General features: G+C 36.8%; 1 protein-coding gene across 2 annotated transcripts in view; it reads right to left on the bottom strand.

Moving 5' to 3' along the window:
- The window catches only part of Pou2f1 (POU class 2 homeobox 1), a 134,857-nt gene that overhangs the window by 46,563 nt on the left and 70,746 nt on the right, over window positions 1–17,548 (bottom strand). For both annotated transcript variants that reach the window (XM_057770321.1, XM_057770320.1), the window contains exons 4-5: window positions 3,390–3,490; window positions 1,642–1,695 (exon numbers count right to left, since the gene is read on the bottom strand). In XM_057770321.1, coding sequence (XP_057626304.1) covers window positions 1,642–1,695; window positions 3,390–3,490 — 155 coding nt within the window. The remainder of the gene's footprint in view (window positions 1–1,641; window positions 1,696–3,389; window positions 3,491–17,548) is intronic.

Here is a 17,548-nt window from a genome sequence, read left to right as displayed (position 1 = left end):
TCCTCCATAAATCAACAAAACCTTTCACAACCCCAAATTCCCAGTTCAGGTAATGAAGAAAAAAGGAAAAAAATGATTTTCAACTCATTTTAGACCCTTTAAACTAACATATTTCTTGTGGCAAGTCTCAAACTTCTTTATATACTATATTATAGTTAAATAACTTGACCCAAAGAACTTTTTCTCTACTATTTTAAAACAACTCTAAATGCAGCATCTTCCACCAAGTAATTTACAAGCTTGAAGGAAAATGATATAGTCAAGAATTTATAGGTCCTTAAATGGCCAGAGAGAGAAATTTTTATGGTAATTAAAACTGGTTATACAGAATATTAAAATTCTGCATAGATTTGCATATTTTCTACCACCTGTTTGGGAGATTGCAGCAAAGCTAATTAACATAAAAGCTCTGATTAATGCTGCCAGTCAATGAAAGATAATTACAGTGCAGGACTGTAAACATTCTGCACTGGAGATATAGCGTGTTTGCCAACATCTCTCTAAGGGATATTAAGTTTACCATGGCAACCAAGGCAATTTTCTGCCTCTTCTCCCTCAGAAAGAAGGGTCACATTATCTCCTTTTTTCTCCTTATTTCTACGTGTTACTAGGTCCATATTCCACAAGGTTTCATAGAATGTTCAACCCAGAATCTTTAGTCTTTAGTGGCACTGAATCAATCTTTTAGAATACTGTCTTTCTCTTCTGACTGTTAGTTTCCTAAACATTACACTGAAAGGCTGACTGAAATGTTAAGGAACTGTGCAAAATACTTGAGCCTTGAGTCTTTCTATCTGATGGTTTACAGAAGCAAACTAAAGCAAAAAAGAAAAAAGAAAAAGAAAAGAAAAAAAGAAAAAAGAAAAGAAAAAAAGAAAACCAGATTTATAATTTTGACTATCTAACCAATAATGTCTTGCTTTTTTAAAAAGAAAGATTCTTTATCATTTTAAATTATTCATGTGTGTGTGAAAGAGAGAGTATGTGCATATGGTGTGTGCAGATTCCTACAGAGGCAAGAAGAGGGTGTCAGACGTCCCGGAGTTATAGTTATACATGGTTCTGAGCCTTCTGGTATGGGAACTAAACTGGAGTCCTCTGTAAATCCTCTTAACCACCGAGCCATGGTTCCAGTGTCCTTTAAATGTTACTTCTGTTTAGATCAGAGAAGATCATTACAGTGTTATCAATGTCTTTATTTAACTACAGGTAAACAAAACTGAATCCTGGGAGGCTGTGATTTGCCAAAGATTACTGGTAATTATTGGTACAATGAGATTTTGAAACCCAAGTTCCCTGACTTTCTGCCCAGTGTTTCTTGAAAAATGATAAACATTCTGGGAAAAAAGGATACTTAAGAAGCTATTTAGTTTTGTGTTCAGTTCCTGAACTTGATTCTAAAATTCTGAAAGTGAACTTTCACTTGTCCACTGCTGGCTCACACACAGTAGCAGATTAAGGTGATTTTCATCAATGACAATTATCACCAACTGGATTCAGCAATAAAAATATAGAAATAATAAAATTAATAATTACTAACAATCACAAGTAGTTCCTATTCTAAATTATATATGCTCATTATAAGAAATTATGAAAAAAATTAATAGAAGATATAACCTATGCGTTCATATTTCAACTTACCTGAACGTTTAAAGATTGAGCAGCAGCCTGTAAACTTGTCCCAGCAAGCTGAACCTAGAAGGAAAGTAATCAATGGACATAATATAAAATAGTTATTTATCACTAGAGGATGCCATCAAGAAATAAATTCAATACAAAATGTATATCACTGAGTTAGACTTGAACATACAAATAAATATTTTATGGGGTTAAAACTTTACATACAAACTCAACAACCCCAACTGAAAACTGCAGAAATTTCTTCTAAATTAGCATCATCACTAAATGATCACTATCAGTCACACCACATGTATAATGGTGGGTGCTCCTTATTTAAACTCCATTTGTAGTCATAGTTCTGAAAACCTAACTTATATCTTCCATACTGTTTTAAAGAACACATAAAAACAAGCTATCAATACACACTGATTTTATCATTATAGACAAAAGAACTAGTTAAGGGAATCTACCCTATAAGCCATACATGAAAAAAAACCTGTCTTACTACTTAATACTTATATTTTAAAAGTTCAAATCCCAGTCATATTAAAGTACGGACACACATGCAATTAGAAAACCATCATTTGGCAACCATGACATCAACCTAATTTTCAAAAGGGTCATCTACATATTATCTATCAGGCCAAATGAGAATAAAGTATTTCTCCACAGATGCTGAGAATTACAAAGGGTACAACAGTAACTTCAGAGGGAGGGCTACCTGGCAAGCAAATGATCAGGTTGAATAATTAACGCTACCAGTAATGAGATTTGCCTTCTGTTGCAAGCACTGTGAAGACTGTACTTTTTATGTTGTAATCCTACCAAAAATGGATAACCTGAATTAAAAAAAAAAAAAAGACTCAGTATGACAGGAAAGCAGACAAACTCAAACTGAGAAAACTTCTTGATCTGTACTCTTAAAAATGTTAAGTTTTTTAAAACTAAATATTTATTTATTGAAGGAGTTCATTGTCTCCTAATATCTTGCAGCCTCTCAAAGATTAATGTCTTCAAAGTAAAGAAAGACTAAGAAGGGAGAAGAAAGATTATAAACTAGACTAGAATAGATGCAAGATTAAAACTGAATGCTGATAATGAAAATAAACATAGAATACGAAAGCTACTGTATAAGGATCCAGGCAACTAGCTGAACATAGACGCAAAGAATTATGAACCATTCCAACTTTGCTTCATTTAAAAACAAACTTGATAATAGTTTTTCTAGATTTTTACCTATTTTCAAGTAGAGCAGCTTTTTTTTTATTTTTTGAATAAACAAAATAGTTTGGTAGTCTAATAACATTTTGATGAAAACAGCGGTAATGTAAATTAAATGAACAGAATACATGTTCTATTTTAGATTGGGGGAAATCACATGGTATCAGGGTATTAAGTTAAAACTTGTTGTTTTAAAAATCTGAAATTAAGAGGTTAACAGTCAAGCAAGTGTCTGAGTAGTCACCTAAATTACAGTGGCTTTAAGGTAGTGATAACTGGGAACTGTCAATGACTCTAAGTTATTTACTAGTATCACTTAGCCATCACAGATTCAAGCTCATTTTCATGAAAATAGTAACCTACCTGTTATATATGTCCTCCCAAAATACTCTTTTGTTCACAGTTTTAAAGTCAATAGTTATGTAGAAACTATTAATTCTACATGAATTATTCAGCAGGATAGTTACACATGATTTGAAATAACCTCCCTAGCATTTTATGTCTCCTTTAACAAGCATTGTCAACTATGGCCGGGTGAAACTGTCTACCTGGTGAAGATGTCCAAGGAAAGCCTGGGCCTGGGCTGTTGAGATTGCTCCTCCAACAGGAACAGGCTGTTTCTGGAAGTCCAGGCCATTTGTCTGAGTGCCTGAAAAGCAAACAAAATAACTATTAAGTGAAATAAATTAAAATGAAGCAAGTACTCAAATTTCAGTTACCAACATCCATTAGGAACTTGTTTTGAATAATCATTTTTCTAAGTATCTTCAAAGAGAAGATGGGATTTGGAAAAAGGGAAATAGAACATCACGTAAGAGGAGTCAGAAACTCTGTAACAAAGGAGATAGAAAGAGCCAGAAGATGAAGTGCTGTGAGATGCTGTTTTCTGGATGTGCAATGGTTATGGCACTCGTGAACTCACAGCATGTGTGGTTACCTCCTTAAGACCTCCACAAACCAGCCAAAATTCTAGCACAATGGGGACGTACCATCCAGGCTCCATCCCTTAACAAGAAGCCACTGGCAGTTGGCATTTGATATAGGAAGGAAAAGCAATCTATTTTGAGGGTATTCCTACTAGATTTCCTGTGCTCCAGTAGATGGTCCCAAACCCATACACATACAGCCATCACTAGCTGGACTTTGTGGACTGTCAAAACAAAAAATAGTCTGGTGGTGGTGGTGCACGCCTTTAATCCCAGCACTCGGGAGGCAGAGACAGGCGGATCTCAGTGAGTTCGAGGCTAGCCTGGTCTACAAGAGCTAGTTCTAGGACAGGAACCAAAAGCTATGGTGAAACCCTGTCTCGAAAATCCCCCCTCCCCAAAAAAGAAAGAAAAACAAAAAATAAACACACCCACAAACTTAAAAAAAAAGTCTTAAAGTTAGGACAGGGACATGTTAGGAAATATTAGGGGAGATAAAGGAGAGAAATAGGGAAATACTTTACTATGTATGTATATGTATGGAATTCTCTAGAATAAAGAAAAATTATAACGAAAAATAAAAGAAAATGCAATGAAATAGAGTTGTGGTTTGAGTGAGAATGGCCCCCATAGGCTCATATATTTGAATACTTGGTACCTAAGGTGTGGCCTCGTTGGAGGAGGTATGTCATTGGTGGTGGGCTAAGTATGTAACACCAACAATGCCTAAGAAGCAGGAACACAAATAAAAAATGACTGACAATTGCCAAGAATTATTGAATACACAGAGATACAGTGATTGGAGCAATCAGGAATCTATTCATTGAGTTCTTGGCCAATGAATCATGTAAGATAATTATTATTAAATACATGAGGGTCTAGAGACCCTGAACAAAAAAAACAAACATCAAAGTAGTCTAGAGTGCATCAAGAAATGACAGGCCAGAGACAAAGATTCTGTAGAATAGTATTACCAAGGTGAATCTTTGTAATCCTGTATCCAAAGCTACTTAATAATGCATACAGAGAAAAATGGGTTGAAGACAAACAGGCAATTACAAAGCAAAGAAGTAGGGAATCCTTGATCTTAGTGTTTCTAAGAGCTGAGGGAAGGATAATAGTTTAAATGCTACAAAAAAAAAAGATCAAAGCACCGAGAAGCAAACTAATCTAAAGAAAACAGAAGACAGTGATAAAAGTAGGACCGATACTTAATGAAAGTGGAAAACAACACACAACAGAAAAATATCAGCTTAATTCTTTCAAAAAATCATGTATGTTTCTGGTAAGAAGAAGCAAGAGAATAGGGGGGAAGCAAGTAAACCATTTAAGGACAACAGAAGAAAAAAAAAACAAACATATCACTATGTTGCAGGCTAAAAGATTCAGTAGGTAAAGCATTTGCTCTGCATGCCTGAAGACCTGTACTTGGCTCCCCAGAAGCCAACTAAAAACTAGACATAGTAGCACAGGTAATCCTGAGAGGAGATGGAGGCAGCAAAATCTTTCAAAGCTTCTAGGTCAGCTATCCTGGCATGACCAGAGTTGAACAAGAGAACCTGTCTCAAACATGGTTAGAGGTAAGGACTGTTACCTGAAGATGTCCGGTGACTTCCACACATGTATGCATACGCAGGTAAAAACAAGATTTGATAAACCACTTCACATTAATAAAACTGAAACTTAGAAATGGATTACTTTCCAGAAAACAGAATTTATCAAGACTGGCTCAAGAAGAAATAAAAAATACAAGAGTCTCACAACATTGATAGAAACCGAATTAGTAGGTAAACAAACAAAAACAAAAAATTTCACCCAGTGAAAACACAATGCTTAGATAACTTTACCAAGGAATGGTTCCAAAAATTCAATAAATAATTAATTCAATCATTTACACATTTTCCCAGAAAACAACAACAAAAACAGAAAAACACATCCTATCTCATTTACTGAAGTCAGTGTAACCTAGATAACATAACTTAGTACAGAAAAATATAAAAGGAAAAAAATACATGCCAGTTTTATTCATAAACACAGTCACCTTCAGAAAAAAAGACAGGAAAAGAAAAAAATATTTGAGACTACAGAATGAGGACTGAGATGAAATGAGTTCAAGTACAGCACCAAGCTCCAGTTACACGGCATAGGCCCAGCTAAGATACTTGGATTTTTGTGAAGTTACGAGTCCTTGTCTCTCACAAAGTTCCATTTCTCCCTTCAGAGCCATCAAGGAAGGACCAACATGCAAAAGTTTCCTCCCCATTTCAGCAGATCATGGCACTAAGCATCTTTTTGTTTTCAGTTGTTAGACTACTTTTCCTCTTGTTCCCCACTCCTTGAACACAGAAGCAATATATCTCTACCTCTTTAATACAGAACACATTTTGTACTTCTCTAACATTTGGTGGGCAGAAGGAGAAATAAAACTGAACCAATTAACACACAATACAGATGAATCTCAAGTCTGCATATTTGGTCAAAGAGACACTCCAAGACTACATTTGGATGATTTCATTTCTATGACATTTAGAAAAAGGCAAAACTTTTTGAAAGGAGACATTAAAAAAAAAACACTAATTGACCTTGCTTTATAAATAAGAGAAAAAAATAGAAATATTTTCACCATATAACTACACAATAACTAAGACTGAGATTGAATCTTTTTACATCCCCCCCCACCCCCCACGTCTCCCATTCTTCTCCAAATATTTTGATATCCTGTTACCAAGGAATCAAAGTCATTGTTACTTGAAAAACAATACTTAAGTAACTAATCAATAACTGGAGCAAACTGGGGTTATAAGGAGACATAAGCTGTCATAAATGGGGGCTTTTGGAGTCTGTCTCAGAGGTTATTCCAGTTACACTAACAACTTCTTGAGAATTTATCTATTATTTTATTTGATGAGTAAGTGTTTTGCCAGCATGGACATATACGCACCATGTACACACAGTTCCCGGAGGCCAGAGAAGGTTGGATCCCCTGAAACTGGAGCTACACATGGCTTTGAGCTGCCATGTGAGTGCTAGAAGTCCAACGTGCTTGTAGTTACTGAGACATCCCTCCAGTCTCCACTTACAATTCTTTTAAATTGAAGGAGATTTTAAAAGAAGAAATCAAATTTTAAAACTCCATGGGAAATATTACTAATTTAAATGATGACAAACTTTGGCACAAATGTCTCTAAACATGCCGGGCGGTGGTGGCGCACGCCTTTAATCCCAGCACTCGGGAGGCAGAGGCAGGCGGATCTCTGTGAATTCGAGACCAGCCTGGTCTACAAGAGCTAGTTCCAGGACAAAATCCAAAACCACAGAGAAACCCTGTCTCGAAAGAAGAAGAAGAAGAAAAAAACCCCCCAAAAAAGTCTCTAAACAGGGCATGTGTCAAAATATATTTATAAATACATATTTTCAGTAGTTTTCAAATTCTATACCACAAGTGTTAGTATTCTGAGATCACTTAAATTTTTTGTTCAGGTTCAGTTTTCCTCAGGTAAGTTTCCTTTTCTGCTTCCTTCCTGCTCATTGCTATTTCCAAAGTGATCTACTTTTTAAAGGAGAATCACTTTTGTCCAGAACTTTTTTTTTTTGGTAGAAGGCATACAGCATTCCTGTTTATTCTTACTCCTGTTGCCATTTCTCTATAAGAATGGAAATCTGTATCTTTTGAACATTACCTAAAAATGTATGAACAGGAGTATCAACATTATCATATATATAGGTGAGATGGAAAAGTACTAACAATGAGAGAAAGAACCCTAAGGTGATGGTATAGTCACAAGGAGCAGACTGTGGATGCTGCCATCTTCTCTAGCCACGAAAATCACAGTTAAGTAACTAAATTCAGCCTGGGACTTATTTTCTTTGAAATAACTTTAAGGGCCAAACTAACTATAAATAATCTTCCCCAAATTTTAGACCTTTTAAACCTATTTTTTTCTCAGCATACACAGTCATTACTTAAAAGATAACATTAATAGTTTCCAAACAGAACAATCCTTTGAGAAATTAAACTTAGATTAAAATTCAAATCCTTTAGTAACTGCAATCTTTTTCAGGACATAATGACACTTGAAAAAGAAAAATAATCCTTTCCCCTCCCCAGTGTCAGGGTCCCCGAATTATTTTTTCTACCTACATAAAAATCCATTTGTTACTGTGTCAGATCCAACTTTAGAACATCAAAATCACACAAATCACAACTAATTCAGAGTTTGGGGATTTTTAAAAAAAAAAATCTTAGGAATAGTTGCAAAATTTCCCAAGCCCTGGAAACAAACAAACAAATCATTTCTATTCTCAGATCTGAGAGGGCCTGATTATACAGGTAGTACTGTTTCTTGTTTCTATCCTCCATTCTGTTAGGAACTCTGGGAACATGCAGAGGGGTATGTGTGTGTGTATTACACCTATTTTGAACTTCTGTTCCCAGTAACAATTAATAACACAGTATTAAAATTGGAAATTTAATCTAATTTGCAAGTACAAGATCTCTGTTACTATGAAACTGGAGTCCACCTAAAATGCTATATAATCTTTATTTACTGTACCTAATGTGAGGAGGACTCTATGTAACAAGAGGATTATTCAGCTACTTTACTAAATCTTCACCATCATTGAGTGTTCATCTTTTGAAAGGGGAGGGGAAATATATGACTTCTTCAAAAAAATAAGCCAGGTGGTGCCTGGCACTGGGACAAAGATGTAATCTGCCACAATCCCCACAGCCAGACACATCCCTGGGAGGCAGCTGTAGAAGGAGCAACACTGACAAAAGGTACAGGTGGAAGAAGGCTCAGCTCAGGTAGTAACTTGCACAGAGAAAAGTAATGCTGATCTCCACTGCTTGAAGCAGATCACATATCTGAGCATATCCCTGATGTTTGACAGCCTTTAGCCTGAGGTTCATGAGGGCATCCAATTTTGGGAATCACTTATCTCCCATTGTTGTAGAGTCCCAAAATTCTGAAGCTCCAGAGGTTTACTTAATACCCACAACTGCATGCTACAACAAGTGATTACCACCTAGGTCTTCAAAGTATAATGACAAGCCCATCACTTACTGTTGTTGCTTCTCACACTACCAAACTATTGGGAGATACTCCCCAACAGAGCAGTACTCACCTCAGGGAGTAAAAGCTCAAAGTTTCTAGAAGGTGGTAGAACCTACCCAATCTACAGATTACAAAGCTAAGTATAGACAGCATAGGTCACTGGTAGGAAAGAAGAAAAACCAGTAAAAAGACAACTCTTCAGCGTGGGCTCAGCACAAGCGTAAGCCACACAAAAGACAAAGTTCACCTGACCCTCTCCCCATACATAAAACCATCTATCTTCAATTTTAGAGGACCCAGTACCTTCATCTCTTTCCCTCTGTACTTCCTTTCTTCTTTTTATTATATTCTTAACAATATTTTTACACCATCATATTCTGAATGTTTTATTTGTATTTCATTCTACACACTCTTTTGGGTACTACTGTTTATTTTTCAGCTTATCTTTTCTGATCTTCCCTGCCTATAACATTCTTCTCCACTCCCTTCTTCTTATTTAATTTTTCCTCTACTCTATTTTCACCCCTTTCCTTGGTTCCTTATCTTATTTACTTATATTTCTATATTTATCTAATTTTTAGTACATACAAAATTAGCTCCCCATTGTCTGGTTTATGACCATGGGTTATAGACTAGACGGCATTAGCTGAGTTTTAAGTGTATTTCTGTCTCTTATACACTCTGCTGTTGTTGCTCTTATGAGTTTGTTTTCTCTTCACTGAATGATACTGGAGATTGATTCCTCAGACTAGGCTGTAAAGACTCCTAAATAAAACTGGAAGTGATGTCCAAGACAACAGATACACAAATCACAAGTCAGAAATACAAAAACTAGGGAAAAAGTAAGGCAATATTACTTCTCTAAAAGATCATAACTCAATACCAAATTCAAACATACCGAAATAAGCCGGGCAGTGGTGGCGCACGCCTTTAATCCCAGCACTCGAGAGGCAGAGGCAGGCGGATCTGTGAGTTCGAGGCCAGCCTGGTCTACAAGAGCTAGTTCCAGGAGAGGAACCAAAAGCTACGGAAAAACCCTGTCTCGAAAAATCCCCCCCCCCAAAAAAAAAGATACCGAAATAAGCACAATTTCAAAAGTTCACTAATAAGAATAATCAACGTCTTTGAGGAGGACTCAACCAAGTGGACAAATTCAGTCTAGTCTTTGGAGAGTTGGCAACATAGAGGAAAAACTCAGCAAAACAGATGAGAAAACGAGCAGTACTGGAGAAAAAATAAACAACATGGGAAAATTTTCAGCAAAGAAACTGAGACTCTGAGAAAACAGAAAAGAGTATTAGAAGCAAAAATGAAATAAAATACCAGCCTAAAATATTACCAGTAGACTTACCCAAGCAGAAGAAAGATTAGTAATGGAGGACAAGACTGAAGAAACACTACATACTCAAACATCAATGTGGCGTGCATATTGCTGGTGGTTGTGGGGGTGAGGGCACAAAAACCACAACCAACGACCTTGGGGAACTAGTAAGAGACCAAGCCTAGAGGGAGGAACTGAGATTAAGAACTAAAAGCAGAGAATCTCATCTAAAAAAATTAAAGCAGAAAATTCTTCAAATTAAGAGAAACAGAATTTCAAATGCAAAAGACATTTAGAACCTGAAATAAAAATGGAGAAATATACCACAATGGATTATAGTTAAATGTCTAGAATACAAAGCAAACAAACAGTATTTAAAATTAAAGTGGAAAATGCCAACTTACTTACAAAGGCAAAGATCTCAGAATAATATCTGCTATCTTGTCAGCAACCTAAAAGTCTGGGAAGGATGGAAAGGCATATTTCAACACCTGAGAGTCAATTAAATGCTAGCTAAGACTACTATATACAGCAAAGCTATTCTGTAAGATAGGAGGAAATATAAGGGCATTTGTCAGAATAAGGACAAACTAAGGCAATTATGTCAAAAAAAACCAGTACTGTAGAAAATACTTAAAGGAATATTATACACAGAGAAGAAAGAAAGATTCATAGTAAACCAGAAAACCTCTACTAATAGGGGAGAAAGAAAAGAACAAGTAATTGAACCAACCAGACAAACAACCAATAAAATCAGTAAGCCTTTCTCAGTATCAACTTACAAACTGGCTGACTGGATTAAAAAACTAGATTAGACTAACTGTTGTTGTCAAGAAACACACCAGTACAGTAAGATATAGACCAGACCAAGAGGTACAGTATGGAAGTCAACAAATCAGGTAAATAAAAGTAAAAAAAATAAGCTTGGTGGAGCTGCTCTGAAACCTGATAATGTGGACTTCAAACAAGAATTACAAAAAGGACACTATATGCTAGCTAAAGTAACATTCCATCAAGATGACACAACTATAAACATACATACATTAAATATAGGTGCTCCCAAATTTATCCAATAAACACTAATGGGTATAAAAGGTATGAGAGGCTCTGACAAAACAAACATGACTTTAATACTCAATTCTCATCTTCAAGTAGGCTGTCCAATCTAAAAAGTCAAAAAAGAAATTTTAGACTTAAGTTACATCATAAATCAAATGATCTTAACAGATATATATAGAATATTCCTTCCTTAGGTCACAACGTAAGCCTTAGCAAATAAATAAGGAAATAAACTAATTTCTTGCATCTTATCTGATCAAACTGAAATAAAACAATCAACAGCAAGAAAACTATGGAAACTACACAAGCACTTGAAGCTAAACAATAAATTGCCTTTCTGGTTTCTTGTGTGTGTGTGTGTGTGTGTGTGTGTGTGTGTGTGTGTGTGTGGAGTACACAGAAAACCAAAGTTTATTTTGCTAATGTTACATAAAGAATCACCTCCCTACTAGAATACTCATATCTTAGTTACTTTTCGGTTGCCGTGATAAAATACCCCAAAACAGTAGCAATGTAAAAAGGGGAGGGTTTACTTTGGCTTACAATTTGAGATGCAGTAGAACAGCTGGTCAGGTTGTCTTCAAGTTGGGAAGCAGAGAGAGATACATGTCTGTGCCAGTCTAGCTTTCTCCTTTTTGTCCGGTTTAGAACTGAAGCCTAGGGACTGGCATAAACCATGACATCTAAAATGCACTCCTTCTTGAGTGTGTAGTGGGTCATCAAATCAACCAGGGAGGAAATTTAAAATTTCTCAACCAAATGAAAATGAAAGCATGGTTTACACAACCTTTGTGTAGCCAGTAACTATCACCATCCATGACTAAATGAACTTACCAAGTATGTCAGTGTATGACCAAGAACTGATTGTTTTGTTTTGTTTTTAGAGACAGGATTTGTCTGTAGCTTTGGAGCCTATCCTGGAACTAGCTCTTGTAGACCAGGCTGGCCTCGAACTCACAGAGATCTGCCTGTCTCTGCCTCCTGAACTCTGGGATTAAAGGATTGCGCCACCACCGCCCAGCCCAAGAACTGAATTCTTAATTGCATGCAAGTTAAATATCAGTTGTAGCTACTGGATACCCAGAAGCGGTATGGGGTTCCTAGTCATCTACCACCCCTTTCTATGGTGGAGAAGGGTTCTGTGATTATCCTTCTTTCACTTTAATTCACTCTCTTACTTGAAGAACTCCTTGTTTAGGACCTTCATGAACAGGATTCTTTCCTCAAGAATTTACTGCTCTCTTTAACTGCTGGTACCTTCCCCTTCAAATGCTACAAGACATCCTGAATGTCATCTGTCTGTCTCTATCTCTCTTTTGGTTTTTCAAGACAGGGTTTCTCTGTAGCTTTTGGAGCCTGTTCTGAAACTAGCTCTTGTAGACCAGGGCTGGCCTCAAACTCAGAGATCCACCTGTGTCTGCCTCCCCAGTGACGGGATTAAAGGCGTGTGCCACCACTGCCTGACCTGAATGTCTCTTTAATTGCTTGTACCTTCCCATTCAAATACTATAAGACATCCCGAATTTAACATTTTCAGAGCTGAAATATATCCCTGTATCTTCTACTTCTCTCCTCCTTGGCAGTCCCTACACTAACAACTGCATCACATCCCCAGCCCTCCACTGACACAAGTATTCCTTTTAGATTCTAGTCTCTCCTTCTTTATTTTACTCCTTCACAATCTTCTCACCCCTACCAGCGATGGCTCATTAAATTTGACTCCCAATTTCCACTGCCAATGCTCTATGCTGGGATACTCTACAATGGATTTAATTAAAAGAACAGTGAAGTTTAGATTTTTTGCTCCAAGCAAGAAGTATAACATGGTGGGAAATTTCTTTTTTATATATTAAAAAAAAAGTTCTTTGATTCCTGTTGGGGAAAAAAATTGTAAAAAATGTCATGAAACTAAGCTGCCCTTTAAAGAAGAAGGAGAAAGTTACAGACAATTTCTGATAATTTGTGCCTACAAATCTTCTCATTAATGTTCCATATTTTAATTAGTAATGAATAAAATGGATACTGTTAAAATTCTAAGTTTGTTACTAGTTTATCTCTTCTCAAAAGGATGAGTTGCTTTCTCATTCATTTACTATAAAAGTACAATAATAATTCAGTGCCATTATTATTATTTGTTTGTTTATTTGAAGACAAGATCTCTCTTTAGCTCTGGCTGTCTTGAAACTGACTGTGTAGGCCAGCCTGGCTTCAAACTCAAAGATCTACTTGCTTCTGCCTCCCAAGTGCTGGGATTAAAGGTACATGTCATCACACTAGTGCTACTTCAAGGTTCAGAAATTATAGCTCCTTTGCTTCTTTCTACGAGTGTACATGGATAGAACCAAGGCAAATTCCTCAATATGTAGTGGCCAGAATCTCCTAGAAATAGCACCAGAAGAAGGACTATCTTTCTCTTACAGGTATTTGATGTCTGGTTTTAGAAAAAAGAACAGCATAAACTATGTTTAACTCTACTCCCAAGACGCTCTAGGAACTCTTGAGCCACTTTCAGTAACCCACAGAACAGTGTGGTTCTCAACCTTCCTAATGTTGTGACCTTTAATACAGTTTCTCTTGTTGTGGTGACCTCCCAACCATAAAATTATTTTCATTGCTGCTTCATAATTGTAATTTTGCTACTGTTATAGATGATAATGTAAATTTTTTGGAGACAGAGGTTTGCTAAAGGGGTCATAACCCACAGGTTGAGAACTGTTGCCACAAAATTTCCTATTATTTATAATTTTACTATGAAAGCACTCCAATAAACACTAGTGTCAGAATGTCTACTTTTGGGCTTTTAAAAACAGCACCCTTGCCAATGAAGAATGTAGTTCACACAGTAAAATATGCAATAAACTCTATGCTAATGTTAATAATGATAAAAGGAGAAAAGAGTATTAGAAATAGTCCCTACATAAATCAAAGTTTAAAGGGAATAGTCCAGAATATGAAATCTGTAATGACACTGGTTTGCTTTGTTGAGAATTTCATCTAGAAATGTTTCTAAGATGCAGGCTGAAGAGAGCACATTCTTAAATTATTAAAAAACAACAACTATATCACAAATGTCCCGGTCTTTCAAGATTCTTTTCTTTATGTTAGAGCGAATGCTGTCTGGTCATCCTTTATGAATGTACAATATCTTTTTTTTTATTAATTAATTTATTTAATTATTAAAGATTTCTGCCTCCTCTCCGCCACCACCTCCCATTCCCTCCCCCTCCCCCAATCAAGTCTTCCTTCCTCCTCAGCCCAAAGAGCAAGCAGGTTTCTCTGCCCTGTGGGAGGTCCAAGGACCACCCACCTCCATCCAGGTCTATTAAGGTGAGCATCCAAACTACCTGGGCTCCCACAAAGCCATTACGTGCAATAGGATCAAGAACCCATTGCCATTGTTCTTCAGTTCTCAGTAGTCCTCATTGTCCATTATGTTCAGCGAGACCGGTTTTGTCCCATGCTTTTTCAGACCCCGGCCAGCTGGCCTTGGTGAGTTCCCGATAGAACATCCCCATTGCCTCAGTGTGTGGGTGCACCCCTCGCAGTCCTGAGTTCCTTGCTCGTGCTCACTCTCCTTCTGCTCCTCCTTTGGATCGTGAGACTTCAGTCCAGTGCTCCAATGTTGGTCTCTGTCTCTGTCTTCTTTCATCGCCTGATGAAGGTTAATATTCAGGGGGATGCTTATATGTTTTTCTTTGGGTTCACCTTCTTATTTAGCTTCTCTAGAATCACGAATTATAGTCTCAATGTCCTTTATTTATGGCTAGAAACCGAATGTATAATATCTTAATAACAACATTGTACAGCAATTTCCTTTGAGTTGACACATTCCATCCTGAAGGGAAGTGTGTTAGAACCTAGAAGATTCAAGAAGTCCCTGAAACTGACCCAGATGCGCTTGGATCTTCCCTCTGCAAGTTTATATAAGCAGTAAAGACTGCCAAGAGACAATCTCAGACAAGCTGTGGTGCCTGGAAGAAACATTCTCCAAACTGTCCAGCTGCCTGCACATTGCTATAGTGAACTCTAGGCTTTCCGTGTCTTACTTGTGTTGGGATGAGTTTTAGCAATACAGCTGTTTTTGAGTTGTTGTTGTTGCTCCAGTAAGTACCCCCTCACCCATATTCCTATGATTAATTTTAAACTTACTGGTTTACCAAGTGGGACTTGGTATTATCTTTATTTTGCCTGTTGCTAGTTCCCTATCGGGTAAGAAGGTCTTTATTCTTAGCTGCCTAGGGATAGGGTCACATAGCCACTAGCCACAACACTAATAATTAGTACAGAATGAAGAAATCCTTGGTTATCAGGAATTTCTTACAACAAAACCTTTTAGATGATAGCTCATAAATGTACACTGGCATATACAACTAAACCAATTTGGCTTTTTATTTACTATAAAAAAAAGGTTTAGATATTGTCACAGGAGAGGCCATTTGTATGAAAATAATTAATGAAAAAGGATAGGATCCAGGGCTGGGGAGACGACGACTCAGTAAGAGCACTTGTTCTACAAGTGGGAGAACCTGAATTTGAATTCTCAGTCATCATGTAAAAAGCCATGTGTGTGCTTGAAAATCCATCACTGAGAGTAGACACAGGTAGAGTTTAGTGGCATTTCATTTGTATTTTAATAAATAAAACTTGCCTGAGGATCAGAAAAGTCAAACAGCCACACTGGCCAGCAGCCTTACAGATCAGGCAGCAATAACGCACACCTTTAGTCCCAGAAGCCACACTAGGCTTGCCATAGAAACCAGGAGGTAGTGGCACACACCTTTAATCCCAGAATTAGAGGGGATTATAAAACGGGAGACAGTTCTCCAGATTCCTGGGGGCAGGATCACCATTTTCGGACTGAGGTGGAGGTAAGAGCCAGTGGCTGGCTCCTTTGCTTTTTTGACCTTTAGGTTGAACCCTAATTTCTCTCCTGAGCTTTTATTATTCATGCTTCATAAAGCAGGAGAGCTGGTCAGCCAACCTACCCAAAACAAGAAGCTTCCAGTTCAATGAGATACCTTTTTCATTGCAAATGAGACAGCAACAGAAGACACTTAACATCCTGCACATGTATGGGAATCCTACCAGCATACTCACGTGCTTGCATACATGCAAGTGGCAGAATAAAAGAGTTTTGGATCAATTCCAAGGAAAAAGATAGTTAACTGGCTATGAACTTAAGAATGAACACAGCCAATTGCTTTAAATATTCTAGTGAACTAATGGTAATGATAACTGAATTAAAGTCTATACAAATGGAATTCTGAGAATGACTAAGTGGAAAAGGAACTGGAAATCATAAAACATACTTTAAAACAAAGGATCAGAGGTACTTCATACAACTTTCTTTCACCTCTCAGATTTTACTGTTTCTTCATGCTGAAGGTAAACTGTCAATCACCATTACATTTAAATGCAACCAATTCTTTAATGGGCAGCAAAAACTCTACCTCCTCTCATGTCTTCCATAACCCTTCCTTATAACTAGAAACAAAACTTTCTTACACAGAATTTTCATGAATCACACACTCCTTAATGAATATTTTCAGTGTTGACTGCTTATGTTTTAAATGTATTTTTCTCTAAGATGAATTTGATATCAACATTTTTATTCCACTTTAGTGATCTCTCTAGGTATAGTAGGTACCTACAGCACTGGAGCCAAAACACAGTTTTCCTTTCTTCTTCCCAACTTCATTTGCAAAGTTAACCTTTTGTTCTATATACTTATCTTACTCTTTCTCATTTCTCCTATTTTTTTTGTTATTTAATTTTTCATGTGTGTGGTATGTATGCATGTTTTTATATGTGCATGGATGCATGTGTATGTGAGGTTGATGCTGGGAATCACATTTGATCACTCTTCCACCACATTCACTGAGTAAAAGTCTTTGAATCAAGCACAGTGCTAAAAGATATGGCTTGTCTTACTAGCCAGCTTGTCTATTTCTTTTTTATTAATTTTTGGTGTCTACTTCTTTGCAACTTATGTTTTACAATTTTATAAAATTAAAAATTGTTTTCTTTATCTACTCATTCATTTATTTTTGAGACAGGGTCTCTCTATGTAGCCCTGGCTGTTCTGGAACTCACTATGTAAATCTGTCTGCCTCTGCCTCCTAAGGGCTGGGACTAAAGGCATACATTATAGCACTTGGTTTAAAAAAATAATTAAAAAACAAAACAAAAAACAGGCAAGAAAGAAATACCATTTAACAACATCATGCTGTTTCTCTATACCTGCTCTTGGATAACTCACCATAATCTGTCCAGAATCAGCTTTCTGTCTGCTTTGACACTTGGTGGATTGCTACGCCTCTGAAGACTGAGAGTCTCATAATAAT

Source organism: Chionomys nivalis, chromosome 5 (assembly GCF_950005125.1).
Source record: "Chionomys nivalis chromosome 5, mChiNiv1.1, whole genome shotgun sequence".
Classification (NCBI taxonomy): domain Eukaryota; kingdom Metazoa; phylum Chordata; class Mammalia; order Rodentia; family Cricetidae; genus Chionomys; species Chionomys nivalis.
This window is presented reverse-complemented; position numbering and strand designations above follow the sequence as displayed.